This window comes from Lithobates pipiens, unplaced genomic scaffold (assembly GCF_037356315.1).
Source record: "Lithobates pipiens isolate NorthernLeopardFrog02 unplaced genomic scaffold, aLitPip1_a1.2 Scaffold_27, whole genome shotgun sequence".
Classification (NCBI taxonomy): Eukaryota; Metazoa; Chordata; class Amphibia; order Anura; family Ranidae; genus Lithobates; species Lithobates pipiens.
In genome coordinates, this window is record NW_027507788.1 from 28,597,173 (window position 1) to 28,615,446 (window position 18,274).

Consider the following 18,274-nt stretch of genomic DNA (forward strand, 5'->3'; position numbering starts at 1 on the left):
TGTTCTGGAGTATCCCACAGCTCAATGAACCTTATCAAGGTTAATCTGCAATAAAGTTTAAAACGGTAACCCGTTTTTACTGCCCCTTGGTTGTCAATGTCAATGAGACCTAAGGGGTAGTACGCTACAATATATTACATTTTTTATCTTGTGTATACTGTAAATCAACCTATTCATGATAAACAAGCATGCTATACTTTCCCTGTTCTCATAAAACAATCCTGTGTCAGGTATATTACTTTCCGTCCATGGATTATCTGCAATGCCCTTTAAATCTCATGAAATGAAACAATTTAACAAGGATTCGTCCAGCCTTTTGTCCCAGTTAGACAAGTCATTAAGTCGTTTTATAATACAGTACATAATGACGTGATTGAAGATTACTCATTGTGAAATCCATACCACCTTGATCTTGGTTTGCCCTGTTCTTCATATTGTTAGGTGGAGGACCACAGGAAGCCAATCTGAAATAGATATGGCTCCTGAATAGAGGCAGGAGAATGAGAAATTGAGGGAATTTGCTTCTGCGGCATTAACATGAAACGCTGGGACGACTTAGTAGGTCAGGTCCTGGAGGGATTAACTTTTGAAGTAAGAGATTCCCCCTGGTATTTGCACAGATGTCGCCTAAACATTGTCAGGAAAATTTACCCACAGGTCTCTCCGCCAGGCCAGCTACTTTTTCAAACCTGGTTATGTATGCAGGAGGTAAAATATCCCAGATTACACGCACAGTTGAGCCTACCTCGGGTTACGCCGCAAGGAAATTTTCTCGAAATATAATTCCAAGGATTCATTATTTTGTGATTAAAGCAAAAAAGGCTATTTGTCTCCTTCTAGTGCCAGGCCATGGTGTGGAACAGAGTTATGAAATGCTCATAGTTTGCAAAGGCATTGAAGGATAGGTCAATTTATAATAATACATTTTTTGGTGTTCTCTTCAAGGAATAAACTTTCTGTTAAATCTTTAAAGATTTTCAATAGCCCGACTGTAAGGGTTGTGACTTTACAAAGTGCCATAAAGCACTGTGTAGTCTTCATTTATAGCGTGTCCCCCGTACTTTGGAAGCCTGGTAGCATTGATCTTCTCTTCTCTTGGTCTGTCCTGACATAGTTATGGAAGCAGTCATAGATTTAGTCAGTAGCAGATACAGAGAACAGTAGATCTCTTTAATGGCCATAATCGTTGCCTCTAGTCCCCATTTGCCATGGTATTGGCATTGATGTGAAGGTCCACGTTCAAAAAAGTATTACATGCTCAGCTGAGAGGACTCAACTGGTAGTATTGGCCTTCCCTTCTATTCTCCTGGCCTGTCCTGGGATAGTCATGGAAGCAATCATAGCTTTAGTCAGTGGAAGATACAGAGAACACTTTGAAACCTCTGGATTCTGACATCTGTTTAACTAGAGACCATTTAAACAGCCACTGCTCAGCTTAGAGGACACCAACTGGTAGCATTGGTCTTCCATTCTCTTTGCCTGTCCTGAGATAGTTATGGGGGCTATCATAGCTTTAGTCAGTGACAGATACAAAAAAGAGTAGACATTTTTAATGGCCATAATTGTTGCCTCTCATTCTCACTTGCCAGGGTGTTGGCATTGATGTAAGAGTCCTCATTTAAAAATTCCAGAGGTCAAGTTACTAAAACGGCAGGACAAATCACTTCTCAGCTGAGCAGAATACATACAGTATTTGAAGAAGACTCCAAAAATTAGAAGTTAGAAAACAGAAAGAAAGTGGTGACTAGACCCAGGAGAGAATATTGTAAGTGTGGTAGGGATAAGATTCAACCTGATATAGATAGATTATTCAAAAGAATATTGCGTATAGGAGTACTTACATCTGTAGGGTTACAAAATGCCCTGACAATGGTCAAGCAACCTGTGAAAAGAGCACATGGAGAACATTAAAATCTTGGCACAGAAGGTGGTCATGCTCCATGCTTGTCGGGAAGTCTTGTGCTGAAGGGCTCTGAGATCCTGGTGTATATAGTATGTGAGAAGGCTGGGCCTGAAAAATGTAGTACAGATACGCAGAGGTTCCGTTGTTGGAGGAAATTCTCCGAGGTCTTTATTGGTTGAAGGAAATTCAGTGTCTTATGCTGGTCACTTCATCAGAAAGGATTTCTCAACTAGGGTTCCTCCAGAGGTTGCTAGTGGCTCCATGAGCAATTGCTGCCTCTCAGATGAGGTCCCACTGACACCATTGATCTTTTTAGCTATCTGTAAGGGGGTCATTCTTCCCAATGACTACAAGTGTAAGCCCTTGTACACACAGTCGGAGATTCCGACGGAATGTGTCTGATAGGACCGTTTTGTCGGATATTCCGACTGTGTGTGGTCTACATCGGACTGTTTCCGTCGGATTATCCGACGGACCAAGTTTTCCAACTTGTTGGTAAAATTTTCCGCCAAAACGCTCCAAACGGACATACTCCGATCATGTGTAGAGAATTCCGATCGGACAAAGTGCCACGCATGCTCAGATCAAATTCCTACACCAAAGCTATTGGCTACTAGCGTGAACGTAGTCCCGTCGTAATGAAATAACGTAATCGCGTCGGATTTTCCGACAACTTTGTCTGGCCGTGTGTATGCAACAGTTTTGGACAAAATCCGACGGATTTGGTTGTTGGAATCTCCGACCGTGTGTACAAGGGCTACGAAGCATTCTTTCCACTGACCATAACACTAATGCATCATGACTTGTAGATATAGTATTATTTTAGCAAAGTTATTTTAAGGGTTCCTCTGTGTTGAAAAGGTTGAGAAAGGTTGATCTAGGCACATGGAGAGTTGAATTCCACTCATGCATGGGAGTCGCATCATCCCATACTGGGCCAATGAAGATGACCAAAAACCAGCACCCAGCAGAAGATGCCGGTACCAACGAGGGACAGGGACCGTTGAAGAAAAGATAAGTTTAGCTCCACTTTAAAGCCCAACTGAACACTCACTTTAAATTGGCTAAATAGATTCTAGGTGCAACAACAGGGGTCAAAGCCTTTCAGTTCATTTACAGTCACAAGTAGAAAAGCCTGCCCCCTGCCAACATGCTGTAGAGAAGGACCCTTGCTCTATGTGTGGAAGCAGTGGTGTATCTGCAGAGGTCTGAGCTATTAGCAAGAAGCATAAACCTTTAAGGGCAAAGCAGCAGGTTCACTTAGCTTCCCAACCCAAAATACATACTTGTCTTTTCTTTACTTTGCTTCCGCTCAGATGGGCCAGTCAGTCTGATGGGGGAAAAAAATGGGTACTTCTGGGTATAGCAGAGCATGTTACTCATCCATACTTCCTCCCACATAGTTGTTGATTGACCTAGTGCTGTTGTAGGGGAAGAAAGAAGGTCCTAAGCCCTATGTGACCCCCCATGAGCTTCCTCTACACAGGCAATGCACAGATGTGCTTTGACAATCTAGTTCACCTTGTTACCTGTAACATCTAGACATTTTGAAAATATCACTTCTATACGCAACTAATTTATATTGCAAGCGAAGCAAATTTAAAGACGTTTATTTATTACCCCATGAGCTACCCTCTGCAGACGGTTGTTACAGATGTCTGCTGTCGTACATGTTGGCTTGCAGTCTGCACAAAATCTCCCGTCTGCCGTATTTCTGCACCTTGGCTGATTAAGATGTTTTGTGGGCGTCAGGAGGGTTAGAATGAGAGGTTCTAATTCTCTCTAATTATGTATGTGCAAGGTGATCTAGCTGCTGTGCCACGTTCTTAGGCTGCATTATTAACCCCATTGCCGGGTGGCTGGTTTTGGTCACACTTGCGTCGTGGGTGCTCTTTTATAATCCACATCGTATAATAGGATGTGTCAAGCTCGCTTGCCTGCCTGTCACTTTTCTTCACTTTTTTTTGAGGGTCGAGCAAAACTTCAGCCTAAATCTCCTGGCTAATGATCTGTGTCAGTGTAAAGACCTTGGTTAACAAGCTCCTTCCGTCTGACACTGCTCTGGCAGAAAACTCTCACAAATGTCAAAGAAACTCTTGGCGTTAACGCCTGGTTATTTCGGAAGCTGTATTCTTTATCTGCCGCAGTCACGTCACCTTATGTCAGTTCTATTCACTGTCATAGTATGTCACCCCCCCCCACCCTAGACTATTCTTACCCCATGTATCTTGTCTCACTTCGAGATTTTTTTTTTTTCCTTTCTCTCTGCATAAAGTCATCCATGAGCACCTTGGGCGACAGCTGTTACTTCTGAGAGTTAACAGCAAGACAAACTCGGCAGATCATTTTTGATGGAGGAGCTTTTCGGTCCCGTTAAATAATTTTCAGTTGATTGCTATTGATCACCCTGTTGTTTAGGACGGGGCTGTCTGGAAACTCTCCTCTAGGACATAGACAATGCATATAAGATGGCCATACACCTTTAGAATTGCATTCAAAAACTTTCATTTTCGGGAACGTTCGATTTTCTAGCTTAGGGAGGTCAAATTGACGTTTGCTTTCAATGATAGTGATGAGAGGATTTAAAGGAGCAGGATGGAAAAAATTTCTTGAACAAACAACAAACTAAGTTGCTTTTTATCTTGATTGTTCATGCAGATACTGCTAGCCAGTAATTCTTCATATCCAGCAATTAGCTTCCCTGCACAGATTCACACAGGAAAGACCTATTTTAAGTCCATTCAAGGTTCCCATTTTTAAATGAAGCCCTGATGAAGGGAGAAACACGTTGACTCATTTAGGTCAATACCATTAAATTTAATTGGACTCTCTTATCTTTTGGTTTGGAGCTCCTTCCACATATGCGTGTTTCTTCTGGTAACCTGCTGGGCAGTGTTAATTTTGACATCAAATTTTGATTTAGTTTTAGTTTTTTTAATAAAATGCTAATTTAGTTTTAGTGATATTTTAATCATCTGATTTGTTTTAGTTTTGTTTCATTCAACTAAAATCACCAGTTCATTTTAGTCAACTAAAAATCTAATGGCTTTAGTTAAATTGTAATGCATTGTTTAAGCATTTCTCTAGAATTTGCAACTTATTATATACCCCTGGAGTAAAAATCGAATGTTATTATTCCTGGTATTAAAGTGGAGGGCCACCCTGAAAAACAAAAGTACATTAAAAATTAGAAACAAATTAGAAAAAAAAAAATGAAAACCATTTTTTTTTTAAACTTACCAGAAATGCCTGTTGCTAGGCATATCATCCTAATCTGCCTCTTGGTAATGGGTCGCGCTGTGTTTTGGGAACTGTGTGTCCCAGAACACAGCGCGCCCCATTCACAAAGCGCTGTGCGACTCGCGCATGCGCAGTAGGAAACGGGCAGTGAAGCCGCAAAGCTCCACTGCCTGTTTCCCTTAGTTGAAATGGTGGCTCCGGGACCCGAGAGCCGAGGGACGGGTCGGCCTCGGGCAGCCGACATCGCAGGCGCCTTGGACAGGTAAGTCTGCTTATTAAAAGTCAGCAGCTACAGTGTTTGCAGCTGCTGACTTTTAAAAACATTTTTTTAAAGCTGACCCTCCTCTTTAAGGTTTGAACATGCACTACAGACACAGATTTAGCCGTTGTAATATCTAACTAATGTTAATTTTGATGTCATGTTTCGATTTAGCTTTAGTCATATTTTGACTAAAATGCCATTTTAGTTTTAGTAGTATTTTAGTCATTTGAATTGTTTGTCATATTTTAGTTGACTAAAATAGTGTTAATTTCGTTGAGGAAAATATTTTAGCTGACTAAATTAACACTGCAGCTGAGATGCCCACTGGAGGGTAGCCTTGTCTGTCATGAGCAGCCTAACCTGAGCCAGTGGGCTCTTCAAATGTGTTTACTACTGTATTACTGTATAAACTCATATCAGTCCCAGCGCCTCTTGGATGCCTATTTTTTTCGTTGGAGAGGATTCAAAGGAATAGGATGCAAAAATTCTATTGGAGAAACAAAATTCTAATTCTAAATTCTAAATCTAATTCTAATTCAAAATTGAATTTTTATCTTTCGGAAAAATTATACCTACTGTATTGAAACCAGTGTAATAGGTCTATGATCCCATTCGAATTCGGACTTTTGAACTAAATGTGTTGACCCAATGGTGGCAAGAAAGACTGCTGATGAACGTTCTTTTTTTTTTTTATCTATGAACATTTGAACAAAAATCTAACCATGGCTAGCTTTAAGTGATCCATGTGTGAATGTTTATGCAGTGACTGTTTGGATCAGGGTTTCCCAACTAGGGCTACATGGAACTCTAGGGGTTGCTAGGGGTTACTTGAGCAATGAATAATTTCTGCCTCTCAGATAATTTCCCACTGACACCATTGATCTTTTTGGATATCTGTAAGGAGGTCATTTTGCCCAATGACTTCAAGTGCAAGGCTCCTTCCTCCCATTGACCATCACACCAATGTATCACGAGTTGTAGATCTAGTCATTTTTAGCAGGGGTTCAATGAGATCAGAAACTTTTTTTTTTAAAGGTTCCTCTGTGTTGAAAAGGTTGAGAGAAGCTGGTTTGGATGAAGAAAGGTTTTGGTGTCGGTTGGTGCCCATGTGTCTGATATTTTTCGGCTGGTGTAAAGAGTTTGGTGTGGAGGAACTCAAGTTTCTTGCACAGAGCTCTGACCTCAAACCTACTGAAAATATTTGGGATAAAGTGTAACACTGGTTGCAAGCCAGGCCTTCTCACCCAAAATCAGCACTTGACCTCACATGCTCTTTTGGTTGAATGGGCACAAATTCAGACACACACTCCAAAGTTTTGGGAAAAGCCTTCCCAGAAGAGTGGAGGCTGTTTTAGCAGCAAACCGGAGACCCACTCTATATTGATGGTTTATGCTTTAGGTATTAGATATTTAAAAACTAAAGTTTAGTGAACCTTTTTTAAAAAAAATAGCAGCAGGGATAGTACTTACCATGAACAAAGAGCGTCCTGTATACTGGGGGCTGCTGTGTTCCATTGAAATCTGAAGTCCTCTTGTGAGCAGGGTGCAGCATGGTGTGTCGGCAACAGAGAATCCACACAGGCAGAGTAACATGAACTGTATATTGTAGGACTTCACAACCGTTACTTTGCATCGGTACTATACTGGAAGAGGTGCTGACCGCTTCTGCCACAAGGAGCAGGAATGCGACCTAGCAGGTCCAACTCGAATGGGAGGCTGCCTAAATGGAGATAGCAGAGTCCCTGCACTTTCCGTACTGCTCTGGAATCTCTCCCTGCTGCTATACACTGTCCCTGACAGATGGGGAACCGGTCCCTACACTAAGGACTCACACAACGCACACCAAATCAGGTGGCCGAGGACTTAGATAAGATCTGCACTTAGCCAAGATGAGCGCGGAGGTTACAAGGGCACCAGCATCCAATTGGACCGGTATTCTCCTGGTGTCCACAGGAAATCATAGAGGAACCAAGTTTCTCACAATTTCCTTCCCCTATTGTATTGCCGCTTAGGTTGAGTACCACCTGCAGTGGGGAGTACAGCCTGCACCTGCCAACACTCAGCCCCTGGATACCCCCACAGCATTGAAAGATCATCGCTGTGGGGTTAATATGAGCAGCTGTACCTGTGATACAGACTCATCAAGTTCCGACTTCCGCCCCGTGCTCCATTCAAACAAGCTGTATTATCGATTCCCACAATAATTTTTTTTTTTTTTAAAAGCGCTAACATAAAAACTCTCAGATAATGAGAATAAATGAATGAAATATACACACATTGATTCGTGTAAAACCAATAAAACACAAAACAGTGTAAAACTGACTTAGTGTAGTGAAACAAACCAAAAAGGGAATCACTATATATAAATTGTCTTCAGCAATAGGAGAGATAGCACTCCCAATACCATTCATGTCCACAAGATTCGTGATCAAAACAGTGAAATAATGTATACAGTCTCTATAGTGATTTGGTTGAAGAAAACAATAGATATGTTATTAAAGGCTTACCGGAAAGCTTGAACCCAGATGGATATACACCCACTGAGTCAATCAAGCTTGAATGTTAATAGACACGAGTAGAGGCTATCTCCACACACAAGAACTCCAGGGAACCAGTATCAGAACTTTCAATGATGTTAAATTGGTTACTGAGCCCAAATGGATAAAATATCAAAAAAAAATTAAGAAGACAGGAGGGCACATAGCGTGATTCCGTAAAATAACTCACAGCATGTTTATTAAATGAAAGAATAACACTCACATTTAGCAATGATATAAAAGCGCTTATAAAAGAGAAATGTCAGAACCAATGGCATCGGTGGTCCTTCCCGACGCGTTTTGTCCTCTAGGACATCATCTGGGGAAAAAACATTGACTGGAGGAAAAGGACCTTGTATTCATCCTTCCATCCTCCATGCGTAGAGCACCTTTCATTGTGGAAACTGTTAGTACGGCTTCTATGAATGGCGCATGAGGGCATTAACGGCACTTGCTGAATGCTTGTCAAAGGTGCTGCTCAAAGTACCCCCTGCAGCACCACGAGAATCACTGCTTGTTGCATGGTTATCCGGAGACCGAGAACTAAGCACAGCAGCCCCAGTACACAAGACACCCAAACGTTTGGATTTGAAGCCAGTAACACTTTTACTTCATCTAGTGTATATGGTTTATCTTAAAAAAAAAAGTAATACCTTTAATGGGTATTGGATACTAATAAAGCTTCACAAAGCCACAGCTGTACACTAAAATTCCTTTTTACAGATCTATATAATAGTCCTTAAAGACCTTAATCATAAATCTGGGCCATTTTAAGTGTTACCTGTGGAGCCATTTCTATATGATAAATAATCGGTGGCCTTCTACCTTCACAAGTTCGAATTACAAGAAGACTACCAGATTTGTCGTCCTCTGTGTATAAATTGGCATATTTAAAAAAATAAATAAAAATAAAAAGTTGCCTCTTCTACTTTTCTACCACTAAATAAAAATAATTACGAGCTGGCCATTGTAACTGAACTTTCCTCGTTTCAGTGATTTTATTTTAAAAAAAAAGCCTTTTAGCTTGCAGTAAAGAGTTGAGACTTTTCATGTCTTCGTGAGTTGAATTGCTCCTAATGTGCTGAATTTTTTATTTTATTTTTTTTAAAGCCTCCCCTTGCATATGCTTTACATGCATCCCACACTATAATCTGGCTTGTGGCACATTCTAATTACAGATTCTGTTTACACAGATGGGATGGTAGGCATCTAAATGTGCTACTTAAAACCCTCACCAAAAAATTTGAGGAATTGGTTTGCACTACAGTATTGCCTATTGCTAATGATCTAATGTTACATGGAGCAGATACTCTATTTTACTCATTGTAAGTAAAATAGGATATTAAAATCATACTAGTTCTACAAAATGTGTCATGTGAGTGGAACAACATGAAAAAGCACTCGGGTCTAAGTAAATGCTGAATACCAACTATAATCCTGGATCTCAAAAAGTTGTCAGACTCTAAGAGGCAGTGACCTAGAAGTGGATGAATTAATAGACATGCTACCCTGGTATTTATTCCATGCCCTGTTAAAGAGGAACTATTTTAATTTTAATTTAATTAATTCCCCTTCCTATAAAAAAAATCCCTGATTTCTACTTGACCCCCTCCCCTCTACTCCACTGGTGGTCCTCTTCAGGCATCCTGTCTTATTTCCTGTGAGCCCAGCCTGTCGTTTACATGCCCCCTGGGGGTGCCTCACTACTACATGATGCCCACGTCTCATTACATAAATGACCACCCACTACCGCTGGAGTAAGAAGAGGAAGCTGCCATGATGTCACCAGACCAGCTTAAAGACTGCAGGAAAAATGGGGAATATATATATATATATATATATATGTATATTTTAAGAAAAATACAGTGGAGGGGCTTCCAAGTGTTTCAAGGAGGTGGGTAAATCATGCAATTCCACTTCCCAAAGGTAAGACACCCGATAAGACACCTCTTCCTTGGGTCAGGTAATGGCTTCCCATGGCTTCCAATACAATCTCTATGCTGACAACACTCAAATCTATCTCTCTACCCCTCAGCTCACCCCTTCAGTCTCCTCGAATATCACTAATTTACTAACAGACATGTCAGCCTGGATGTCACACCACTTTCTCAAAATTGAGCTTATGATTTTTCCTCCCCCACGTGTCTCTTTCCCCCATCTCTCTGTCAAGATCGATAGCACTACTATCAACCAATCCTCGCATGCCAAGGTTCTAGATATAATCCTGAACTCTGAACTATCCTTTTGGCCCCAACGTCAAAAAACTGTCCAAATCGTGCCGCCTCAACCTCCGTAACAACTCCAAAATACACCCCTTTCTAAACAATGCCACCACAATGCTCCTAGTTCACTCCCTGGTTATCTCTCGCCTCGACTACTGCAAATTCCACCTCACATGATTACCTTTACATTGGCTATCCCACTTCAGTCCATCATGAATGCTGCTGCCAGGCTGATCTATCTTACCAACTGTTCAGTGTCTGCTACCCCTCTCTGCCAATCCCTTCCACTCACCCAACAAAATAAATTCTAAATTCTAAAAACAACTTACAAAGCTATCCACAACTCGGCCCCCAGCTACATCATTAACCTAGTGTCAAAAGACCAACTTACTCATTCCCATCGTCCCCCGGAGACCTCCTGCTCTCTAGTTCCCTTGTCACCTCCTCCAGGACTTTTCCAAAACCTCTCCTAGCTATGGTACTCCCTACCCCAATCTGTCCGACTATCTCCAACTCTGTTTGCTTTTAGACGCTCCCTGAAAACGTTTCTCTTCAGAGAAGCCTTATTCTGCCTTCACCTAACAGTACTTTTTTCTCCATCAGATCATCCCCCACAGTTATTACCTTTTGTATCACTTGACCTTCCCTCCTAGATTATAAGCTCTAACGAGCAGGACCCTCTGATTCCTCCTGTATTGAATTGTATTATAACTGTACTGTCTGCCCTCATGTTGTAAAGAGCTGCGCAAACTGTTGGCGCTAGATACATTTTAATATTATAATAATAAGACACTCCTCAGGACACAATCAGGGATGCTTTTTGTCTGAGGACAGCCTACTAAAATCGGGGACTGTATCCTGTAACCGGAGATGTAACCTAAAGCCATAATTATTTTTACTTTTGGATAGAGTAGGGACTGCACCTCCTATGTACCGCACTCTCCAGTACACAGTCGAGGACACTTTTTTTTAATCTGGGGACAGACTTCTAAAATGCCTGGTTACCCTAAATCCATAACTATTTCTAGTTTTGAATAGAGTGTGGACTGTTTCCTCTAGGTACGCCACTCCCTAGAACACAGCTGGGGCATTTTTCTATCTGGGGACAGCCTAAAAGCGAAGACTGCCCCCCCATAATCTGGGACATCTTGCCACCATAATCTAAAGCCACAACATTTTTTACTTTTGGATAGCATGTGGACCGTACCTCCTAGGTGGGCCACTCTTCAGGACCCGGTCAGGGACACTTTTTATCTGGGGACAGCCTTCTAAAAGCAGGGACTGGTCCAGTAATCGGGGATGTCTGGTTACCCTAATCTAAAGCCATAACTATTTTTAGTTTTGTATAGAATGTAGAACATTTAGGACTTTTGTCAGGTTTTAAGGCTGTCTATGTTTCTGTTGGGGAGATCCATGCTTTCTATTTGTCCTGGTGACCACAGTCGCTGAGAAGAAAGTGATGGGAAATTTAAACTTTTATAGCTGTCACCAGAACAACGTTAAATGGGCTATATTCCAATGAGAACACCTATTCTGGAAACTGCTATCTTAGATCCTCTGTTCTCCTCAATTTGAAAAGAGAACCTCTCACTTTCTATTGTGTCGTAGAGATAGGAAGTGAAGGGAAATCTGTATTTGTGGGGTGAATTTAAAAACAAAAACATCAAATTTATCTCCAATTGATTTCCAATAGAATAATGTAAAACGGCTGCCCATGTCACAGATGTATGCCACTTTTCTCAAATTGTATTGATTTGACCAATAATATAGAAAACCCCCTAAAATGTTTACAAATTAATATTGGTGCGTATAGACCGTGTAATCTAGTTTATGTTCAGTAAACACAAGCTTTGTATGGGGAATGGGCCTTTTATTTATGATTACTTCCTGTCTTCTGTCATATCCCCCTGGCATTTCACACAAGAGGTTTCAAGTGAGTGGATTTTGCATTCATCTGTTAGTAATACAAATTAAAAAAAGCAAAGCTTACCGCTTGAGATTTCTGAATATAGAGTATATTGAGCTCTTTAAATGTATTAGTGTCAGCCACAAGATAACGCCTTCTATATGCCGCGGTCATATTTATTTGACGCCTCTAGTGACCACAATCTGTCAATGGTCCTTGGACGCCACCCAAACTGGAGTCGTATCCTTTTTTACATAGTTTCAACTATTTTTTTTATTTGAATGCAACATAAAACTTATCTTCTGGATATATACAAAAGTAAGCAGATTCGGCAGAATTATCAGACCCCACTCTCCCACAAAATACCACTGCATCTCCAGGACAGGAAATAAAGGCAAATGTCCACCCCCCCCCCCCCCCCCAAAAAAAACATGGATTTCCTACTGTATCCAACAAAAAAAAATTTTTTTGGCTATGCATACATTTTTTTATGTTGCCCATTGGAGCATAACGATAACTAGCAAGATTGGATTATATTTAAGATCTTTTGATTGGCTGCCATTCTTTTGCTAACCATACGCAATACAACATGATTATACAACATCCTTTACATCAAACAATAACTTTGTAATATTACAGCTCGCCTGCTTGGATACTAATTCAGTGGGTGGTTTTGGTACATACACATTGTATATTATACATACTACCTTATATTATACTGTTTTCATAAATCTAAAGGAGATTATTGTGCAATGATTAGACAAAAAGATTGTTTGAGTTATGAGCTAGTTTAAAGGGAACCTGCGCTGAAGAATTATGAAGGGTGCCACATTGTGCCCTACTTTTGAAAATTTAAGTGCTTTGGTAGCCATGTCTATTACTTTTGGTTCTATCGGTGTGCAGCATTAAATCTTGGGAATTGCTTTGTGTTCTATTGGTTAGGCAGTATTGAATCTTGGACATAGTTTTGTGTTCTATTGGTGGGCAGTATTAGATCTTGAGCATTGCTGTGTGTTATATTGGTTAGGCAGTATTGAATCTTGGACATAGTTTTGTGTTCTATTGGTGGGCAGTATTAGATCTTGAGCATTGCTTTGAGTTCTCTTAGTGGGCAGTATTAAATCTTGTGCATTGCTTTGGGTTCTGTCAGTTAGGCAGTATTAAATTGTGGGCATTGCTTTTGGGTCTAGTCATTAGGCAGTATTAAATCTTGGTTATTGCTTTGTTTTCCATTGGTAGGCAGTATTAAATTGTTGGCATTGCTTTGTGTTCTACTGGTGGGCAGCAATAAATCTTGAGCATTGCGTTGTGTTCCATTAGTGGGCAGCATTAAAACTTTGGCATTGCTTTTGGTTCTATTCTTTAACCAGTATTAAATCTTGAGCATTGCTTTGGATTCTATTGGGGGGCAGTTTTAAAACTTGGACATTGCTTTGGGTTCTATTGGTGGGCAGTATTAAATCTTAAATATTGCTTTGTGTTCTTTAAAGGGAAGTATTAAATCTTGAGCATTGCTTTTGAGTCTATTTTTTAAACAGTATAAAATCTTGAGAATTTGTTTGGGTTCCATTGGTGGGCAGTATTAAATCTTGAGCATTGCGTTGGTTCTATTCTTTAGGCAGTATTACATTTCAAGCATTGTGGTCAGTTTTACTGGAGGCAGTATTAAAACTTGGGAATTGCTTTTGAGTCTATTCTTTAGCCAATATTAAATCTCAAGCATTTGTTTGGGTTCCATTGGTGGGCAGTATTAAATCTTGATCATTGTTTTGGGTTCTATTGGTGGGCAGTATTAAATCTTGAGCTTTGCTTTAGGTTCTATTGGTTAGGCAGTATTAAACTGCGGGCATTGCTTTAGGTTCTATTGGTGGGCAGCAATAAATCTTGAGCATTACATTGTATTTGATTGATGGGCAGTATTAAATATTGGGTATTTCTTTGTGTTCTATTAGTGAGCAGCATTATATCTCAAGCATTTCTTTGGGTTCTGTTGGGGGGGGGGGGGGGGGATAATAAATATCGGACACTGCTTTTGGGTCTGCTTACTAGGCAGGATTAAATCTTGGACATTGCTTTTGGTTCTGTTCTTTACCAGTAGTATTAAATCTTGAGCATTGCTTTGGATTCTATTGGTGGCCAGTATTAAATCTTGTGCATTACTTTGGGTCCTATTGGAGGGCAGTATTAAATCTTCGCTTTGGGCATCGCTTTGGGTTCCATTGGTGGTCAGTATTAGAACTTGGGCATTGCTTTGAGTTCTATACTTAGTTGTATAAAATCTTGATTTATTGCCACTGGTTCTGCTCATTAGGCAGTATAAAATCGTGGGCATTGCTTTGGATTCTATTTGTAAGGGAGTAATAAATCTTGCAGTAAAGTTTGAAAAACTTGCAACTGTTTGTCAGAAGTTTGAAAAAGTTGAAACACTTTATATAACTGTCTGGCCAGGGTAGTGTAAGTTATAACTACGGTATTGGTAAAAACATGTAGATGGGCCCATATTTATTATTTTTAGTGTTGGCTGTTTATTCAGAGGACTGACGAATTGCTGAGAGGGCCTCGTTATAATAGATTCTGTAACAAATGAGAACATGTGGCTAGCCACGGGCTGAATATCAGATTGATTATCTAGAGTGGAATTGCTTTTAAAATTATTTGTTGAGTTTTTGGGTCATTTTTACCTCTGTACTGAGAGTGTTATTAAAGCCTTTAGAGCATGCTGACTCTGCAGTAATAGCCGATAGAAATGGATTTGCGTCTGGTGTTTTATTTTTTGTCTTTTTTTTTTTTTTGTCAGATTTACCCAAGTAATCAGAGGCAGACTTTGTAGGGATTTTTCTTGACTCAAAAGCATTCACTTCCATTTTCTTCACCCAACTCATCTTTCAATTTAAGTGAACCAAATACATTTCAGGTGCATCAAAATTAAAGGTATACAAAGTCTTAAATTTCTTTAGGCTACAGCCTGAGTGGAATAGCCTGTTCGCTGCCAGAATGCTGTAGATGTGGACCCTCTGTGTGGAAGCAGTGGTCTCTATGCAAATGCCTGACACACATCCTGCTAAATCAGAGCTGGGCCACTCCTAATCAGCAGAGATCATGAAGTTTGCTGATTGCAGAGCTATAGGCTTGGTGTACCACACGTTTGTGGAGAGACCACTGCTTCCAAACAGAGAACAAGAGTTTACTCTATGGTATGCTGGTGGGGCGATATTTTAGAACAAATCAACAGACTTTGCACATCTTTTGCTTTGATGCACCTGGAATGTATTTAGCTAATTTAAACTGAAGGCTTGGTTGAACGTAACATAGATATTCTAGATTGGTGAAAAATGGGGTGAATTAATCCTTTGATTCAAGAATGAGCCCTACAAAATCTAGGCTAGGGTGCATGCATGCCTCAAAGAATATTTGGGATGCAACCTTTGGTATGATTCTATATAAAGAGAGCTGGAATAGGGCATGCAGTGAAATCTGAACTGAAGGGAGCCTTGATGATCCCATTGCAGCTCTCAAAGAATCTTTGGGATGCAACCTTTGATTTAATTCTATATGAAGAGAGCTGGCATAGGGCATACAATATAAATTGAACTGAAGGGATCCTTGATAATCCCATTGAAGCTCTCGAAGAATCCTTGGGACGCATCCTTTAATCTAATTCTATATGAAGTGAGCTGACATGGGGCATACAATAAAATTTGAACTGAAGTGAAGGGATCCTTGATGATCCCATTGCAGCTCTTAAAGGACAGCAAGTAAAAATATAGATTTCCAGATTTGCTTAAATGGGGCACTTAGGATGTAAGTAGGGTTGTTGTATATTACCTCTTGTATGATTTTACAGTCAGTTGAGGCTTCTTTAGTTACTAAGTTTAGTGTTCTCATAATACATAACTGTCATTTATCTTTTTGTTTTGCAGTATTCTGCCAGGAAGTCCAAGCTGAAAATGTCACAGTAGTAGAGGGAGGCACTGCCGAGATTACCTGCAAGTTACACCAGTATGATGGCTCCATCGTGGTGATCCAAAACCCTTCCAGACAAACCCTCTTCTTCAATGGCACACGTGGTGAGTGTTGTATTTGTGTTCCAGTTAGCCATGTTACAATCCATGTATCAGATACATATTTTCCTTTTTTAGTCTGGTAGAGAATGCAGAAGATTTTATACCCAGGTACTATGGCCCTAGTAATGTTTTATTTGTACAGATTTTTTTTATTATTATTAATGACTTACGAGGAACAGAGAAAAAAAAATCTAACAAGTGTCTGGTTATGGACTTGGCAAATTCCAAGTATGAAAAAACCTTCTCTACAGGCAATGATTGGCAAGAACCCGATGCACAATCATTTATAGTCCAGGACAATTATAACCTAATAGGTATTCTATGTTTGAAGCATGACCAATGGCTACAATCATACAAGTCCTATTAAAGCTCAACTGGACTTTCAGTTGAAATCCACTAAATACATTCCTGGTGCATCAAACAAAAAGTGGGCAAAGTTGTTTTTTTTTTGGAAAGAAGTAACAGCCTAAGCATAAAAGGTTTTCACTTGCCAGTATCATTTAAGGAAAGACCTTTACTCTCTGTTTGAAAGTAGTGGTCTCCCTGCAAAGGTGGCCTGTTTTCTTATGAGTCAGACTTTCACTCTTTCAGGAAGGCTTTCCACAAGATTTTCAAATGTCAAGTTTGTTTGTGCTCATTCAGCTAAAATGTTGTGAGTCAAGTACTCATGTTAGAACTTGAAGATCTAGCTCACATCTGCATTCCAATCCAGTGGGGGTTGAGGTGGGGGTGGTCTGCAGGTGACTTGAGATTTACAACACCAAACTCGCCAAACCATGGGGTTGACTTAATAAAACCGGAGAGCGCAAAATCTGGTGCAGCTATGCATGGTAGCCAGTCAAATTCTAACTTTTTCAATTAAGCTTTGACAAAAAACAAAACAAAAAAACTGGAAGCTGATTGGTTTCTATGCAGAGCTGGACCAGATTTTGCACTCTCCAGTTTTAGTAAATCACCCCCCATGTCGTTATGGAGCTGGCTTTGTTCAAATGGGCACAGACAGCCATACTACAAGAGAAAAGGAACTTCCCAAAACTGTTGTCTAAAATGTCTGGTTATGCTGTTGCATTTTTAGCCACCCTGCCTTAAGCACGAGTGTCTATTTAAATGAAGTCATTGCTAGGCTATAGACAGCCTGATCTGAATTAATCAGCTTTTTCTGGGTCTCTGCCTGAGGCTGGAGATCTTTAGGAGGTTTATTGTCTGTGGAGGGTATAGATTTTCAGGCGTGCCTTTGGAAGGCAGTCTTCCCAAGGGATGTAGATCGCTGCTGAATCCTCTAAGGCCTGCTGACTGAGAAGGGTGACTATGTGCTTGAATAGAGGCCTAGGTTTGAGGCTAGAATTCGGAACAAGGGCCTTGGAGTACCATGGAGGAACTTCAGCCTAATTAGGGAACCTGAGAAGCTGGGTGGAAGCTTGGTTCTGATGTTTGGTGAGAGTATCAACTAGTGTCTTACAGTCAGGAACTCAGAATGCTGAGATGGCATAAAGGCCCTCCTATTTGTGAAGCCTGTAGTACTTTTTGTTCCTCATCTGGAGTCTGCAAAGTCCATCAAAGTCCATGGTACCCTAACCCTCTCTCTCAGGAATGTTGATTGAGAGTCAATAAACTTCAATTTCTCGCATCAAAAAAGTGACCAGCACCCTTCTGTTTGCATTGCTCTGCTATTGCCAAGGAGTAGACCCTGGTGAGTAATTCCGACTGATTAATTCCGGAAAAGGTCCGGAAGTGATGTTGCTTACACACGGTCGGACTACGTTGTCGGAAAATCCGATTGTACATAACGTGATGATATTTCGTTACGACGGGACTATGTTCAGGCTAGTAGCCAATAGCTTTGGTCTAGGAATTTGATCTGAGCATGCGTGGCACTTTGTCCGTCGGAGTAGGCTACACATGATCAGAGTATGTCCGATCGGAGCATTTTGTCTGAACATTTTACCGGCAAGTTTGAAATAGTCCGATGGAGACCACACACAGTCGGAATATCCGACAAAACGGTCCAATAGGACACATTCCGTCGGAATCTCCGACCGTGTGTACAAGGGCTAAGGTTACTCACATGGTTTAGGTGTCAAGGAGGGTGCAACAACTGAACAGTACCCTTTACTAGAAACACCTGAACCCAATAATTTGG

General features: G+C 40.6%; 1 protein-coding gene across 1 annotated transcript in view; it reads left to right on the forward strand.

Annotated features, from left to right (window-relative positions):
- The window catches only part of CADM4 (cell adhesion molecule 4), a 636,874-nt gene that overhangs the window by 501,482 nt on the left and 117,118 nt on the right, over positions 1-18,274 (forward strand). The window contains exon 2 of the mRNA XM_077456688.1: positions 15,991-16,137. Coding sequence (XP_077312814.1) covers positions 15,991-16,137 — 147 coding nt within the window. The remainder of the gene's footprint in view (positions 1-15,990; positions 16,138-18,274) is intronic.